General features: G+C 37.3%; 1 protein-coding gene across 1 annotated transcript; it reads left to right on the forward strand.

The window, feature by feature from the left end:
- Positions 1-504, forward strand: LOC124888859. Its single transcript, XM_047400151.1, has one exon. It carries the CDS (start codon positions 1-3, stop codon positions 502-504), a length of 504 nt encoding a protein of 167 aa, XP_047256107.1.
- Positions 505-5,006: the final 4,502 nt, after the last annotated feature.

The following is a 5,006-nucleotide window of genomic DNA, read 5'->3' on the forward strand; positions in this document are numbered from 1 at the left end:
ATGGATGATGCACTATGGGTGTATAAGACAGCCTATAAAATTCCCATTGGTACCTCTTTTTATCGCTTGGTTTATGGCAAGGTTAATCACTTGCATGTGGAGCTTGAGCATCAAGCTTGTTGGGCTGTAAAGAAGTTGAATCTTTATATAAAGGCTACTGAAGAGAAGAGATTGTTCCAACTAAATGAGCTTGATAAGTTTCGCTTACATGCCTATGAGAATGCGAGATTATATAAAGAAAGGACCAAAAGATGGCATGATAAGCATATCGTAACTCAAAATTTTAAGCTGGGACAACTTGTGCTATTATTCAATGCTAGGTTGAAGTTGAGGTCCAACTGGTCTAGGCTATTTGAAGTTGTGAGAATGACTCCACATGAAGTTTTTGAACTTTGGACCAAGAACAAGAGTGAAAAACTCTTGGTGAATGGTCAGAGAGTAAAGCATTATTGGGCAGATCATGGGGATCAGCACAATATGTGCACCACCTTTGCAGATGAGTGAAGTTGAGTTGAGTCTTGCTATGACCTAAACTAAGGTGATGCGTAGGAAGCAACCTATGAATATAATATAATAGTGTAGTGTATTTCATAGTTGTTAAAATAAAAGGAGAAAAATAAAAATATAAAAGAAATGAAAAATAAAAAAAGAGTTGTCATGCCACGACAAAAACTATGGCACTGAGTGGGAGGCAACCCACTTTTTCTTGCATTATTTTATTGTTTTAGTTTAGTGTGCGGGAATGAGATACTTGGTTTCATGAGGGAAAACAAGAAGTAAGTGAGACTTTGTTGAAGGAAAGCTTTCTGGTAAGTAAAATATGCACTACAAAGACGTATAGGGAAAAAAAGAAAATGGGGGATGAAATATCCCCCCTAAAGGGAAAAATATTATGCCAAGAATATGAATTGTAGTAGTTCGACGTGAGGCTCATTTTGGTGGAATAGGAGGGCCGACATGGAGGCTATCCATGCGCTAAGCACCACGACATGGAGACTTCCACACGCGCTAAGCCCCACGATGCGGACCCACTCCCATCCAAGCTAAAATCTTAAAACTGGTCCTTATTATTTCCCTTCCCTTTAAATACTCCCTTATTTCCTAATTCCTCTCTCCCATTATAACCCTAGACACGCCACCCCCCATTCCCAAAGCTAAATTCTCTCTTCTATTTTGTGTTATTTTCAATCAAACAACAATGAGCTTTTCACTCATCTTCTTCAAAAAAACTAAGGTAAGTTCTCATATTCTTATCCCTTTTATTTATTAAGGTACAAGAAGTGAAATGATTTGAGGCATCATTGGAGTATAAACTTGCTTCACTTGATACTATGTCAGATATTTTGAGTTCATAGAGAATGTTTGTGCAATAACATAATTTTATGATGCTACATGGCTTTGCTTGTTCCATTGTTGTGGAAATAGATTAAATCCATGAGTTGTTTCTGAAAAATAGCAATATAGGTAGCATGCATGATTGAAAAATATGTAGTAAAGGTGTGAGTTGAGTAGTGGCACTTAATTTAGCATGTGGGGTGTACGTTGTTGACAAGGGAAGTCTAAGTACCTTGGGTTTGTTAAGTTCTCTACAATGATAGAAACTAAGTGTGGGGTGGTTTGAAAATCTCTACACACTTAGTGGTTGCTAAAAAATTATGATATGTGTGCCATTGGTTTGAGTTTATGGTTGACATAGTGAATGCATCTGTGTAAAAGTGTTAAATTGGGAAGATGTATGAGTACATGTTGGTGTGGTTCTGTTGAAACAATGAAATTCGTACGTCTAAAGTTGTTTTGATGAAGTGATTTGGATTATCAATGCCATAACATTGAATAACAATATAAATTAATGATTGCTTGATATCTGAGGCGTTGTACTTATGTGAAATAAGTATTGAATATGGGAACTCTTAGTACCCTAGTTCTATGCAAACTAGGACCCACCAAAGAGGGACTCAGAGGTTAAGATACAAAGCTAGGTGGTCACTTTCATTGCTCATTCTTTGAATGTCCTTTTAGATACACCTGAGGTAGATGCTGAGCCTCTGAAGCAGATGAACATCGAGCTACCTTGTGCAGACATTTATCATCTATAATGTAGGAACCACTCTATAGCCAGGTGGATACATTATAAAGACAATGACATTTACCTTACATTACCCTACAATCAGATGAACAGGGAGGCCCACATATGGGAAAAGATTATCAATACTTTTCTCATACATGGAACACACATGACTAAGGTGACACACGAGAGATTTATGCCCTAATGCATGATGATATTGATGTGAATATATGTGTTGTTATATTTTCAGATATGAGAAAGACAAGGTTCTATGCAGGCGGCAGGTATGGCTTTGGTGGTTTACAGATACAGTTTTTGAGGGATCTTGGTGTAGAGGAGGAGGGCTTCGATTATAGGCTAATAGTGGACATTCTTTCGGTAGATATATCCCGTACTAAGGGGGTCACTGGGACTCATGGTCCAATATTGACTATGCTCGAGTGTCAGGCTCAGAATGATGAGATCACAGCCCGAATGTGCTATTATAGTTGAGGATAGGGGACGCCCACCTACACCACAAGAGATTCGAGCTGTTGAGCTTGACTATACTCTTGTTCTTTATGGTAGGACTATGTTAAGGATTGGCCCAAACTTTATAGAGTTGGTAAACAATGATGTGGCCATTAATGAGGAACATTGGCTGCGTGATTCAGATTTAGAGTCAGATGAGGAGGAGGATGTTGATGATCCAGAATTGGGAGCTGAGGCCTATGATCCAGATTCTGATGATGACATGGACGAGATATGACCAGGGAGTTGCTCCCCAACTAATATTTGGTTTACTTTGCAATCACTGGGACAGTGCTTCATTTTAAGTGTGGGGTGGTGGTATCTCATTCCTTGTACTCTTATTGTTTTACTTTGCTGGATATTTTTATTTTGCTGTATTTTTTTGTGTATGTGTTGGATTCATTCATTCTAACTATTCAAAACTATATGGTCTGTAATAGTTAGTACTGATGAAATTTGCTTTGTAGTATTTGCTTTTTAATTGTGTTGCTGAATAGTTACTTTCATTTAAAAGTAGGAGTAAATTTTTTTGCTCTCAAGGAAATTCTTAATAAGTCATCATAATTAGGTATCCTCCCCTATGATGGATGGATGACGACCGTCTTAAGGGGAGTTAGTCGTAGGAAATAAAAAAGTGAAAGAACCAAGAAGAGATGCTTTGTGTTGGGCCATGTGGTTGCTTGACTTGGAAAATACTTGTTTTGAATTAGAAGCATGTCATAAATTTAAAAGGGAGCTAGTTTAGACACTGAATCTCAATAGGTGTAATTGTCAGTTTGTTGGCTTAAATTTGAATTTGATAAGTGCGAGATCAGAAACCAATAAGAATCTGACTTGAATCTAGCATACACCAAGAGTTAGAGAGGTGTTTAGTTATTTTACATGCATAGTGATGTCTAGAACTTGCCTAGTGTGCCTACGAAGAAAAATAAAGGATGTTGGGTTTAGGAAATGATGTAGGCAATTTTATTGGGTTTAGACTCCTTGTTTGGTTCACTTGTAGGATGACAATTTAGTGCATCTAATTGGATTATTGAATCCTCACTCAATGATGTAGTTGTAATGTCCAGTTAAGTAGAATATTAGAGGATTGAGAAACCATGATCATACACTACACCCTGTGAATCAATAACCCGATAATCAACTAAACTATGAGAAGAATAGAGATTTGTAATATTGTTAAAAGTGTCTCAACCCGTAATTCTCACTATTATTGTTTAAAACCCTGCTTACGTTGCTATTATCGCATCTTTTTATTTCCTTAGTGATTATATTTTAACTTGAAACTTCACAATCATCTTAATTCTTTGAAACACTTAATATATTCTTATCGAAAACCAAAGTTGGTTGAATTGCTAGTTATGTAGTCCTCGTGGGTACAATATACGACTATCTTAGTCACTATATTACTTGTATGATCATGTGCACTTACGTGTGTGTTAGACCGCAACAACAACCCTGCGATGTTGCATTGAAACATACCCAATCCTATATGGGGTGCATCACAATAGACAATGAAACCATCAGTACCCTTGAGAAGGGTCAAACCCGGAGCTGAAGTCAACCTATCCTTCAACTTCTCAAAGCTACCCTCACAAGCATTGGAATGTAAAAAATTCACCTTTTTCTGGGTTAGCATTGTCAATGGGGTAGAAATTGATGAGAATCTCTCCATAAACCTCCTATACCCGTCTAAATCCAAAAAGCTCCAAATATCGATTGGAGTCATGGGTCTAGGCCACTTCTTAACCACCGCAACTTTCTGTGGATCCACCATGATCCTTTCACTAGAAACAACATGACCCAGAAAAGTAACAACACTCAACCAGAACTCGTACTTATAAAATTTAGCATATAACTACTGATCCTTAAGGGTCTGCAATTCTATACGAAGGTGGTCTACAGATCCGCCTCTCTCTTAAAATATAATAATATATCATCAATAAACACAATCACAAATAAATTTAAGAACTGACGGAATACCTAGTTCATAAGATCCATAAATGTCACTGGTGCATTAGTCAACCCAAAAGACATAACCAAAGAACTCATAATGACCATAACAGGTATAGTAAGTAGTCTTAGGGATATCCACCTCTCTAATCATCAACTGATGATAACCCGACCGAAGATCAATCTTAGAAAGTAATTAGCACCCTAAAGCTGGTTGAATAGATTATGAATCGTAGGAAGAGGATACTTATTCTTTACTGTCACCTTATTTAACTGGCAGTAGTCTATACATATTCAAAGGGACATATCCTTCTTGCACACAAAGAGAATAAGATCTTTCAACTATTCCTTAAGTTTTTTCAACTTAGTCAGAGCCATTCTATAGGCGGGAATAGAGATAGAACGGGTATCAAGAAGAAGGTCAATCCCAAAGTCTATCACTTTATGGGGAGGAATACCAGGAGAATCATTAGGAAAC

The sequence above is a fragment of the Capsicum annuum genome, chromosome 11 (genome assembly GCF_002878395.1).
Source record: "Capsicum annuum cultivar UCD-10X-F1 chromosome 11, UCD10Xv1.1, whole genome shotgun sequence".
In the NCBI taxonomy this organism is placed as follows: Eukaryota; Viridiplantae; Streptophyta; class Magnoliopsida; order Solanales; family Solanaceae; genus Capsicum; species Capsicum annuum.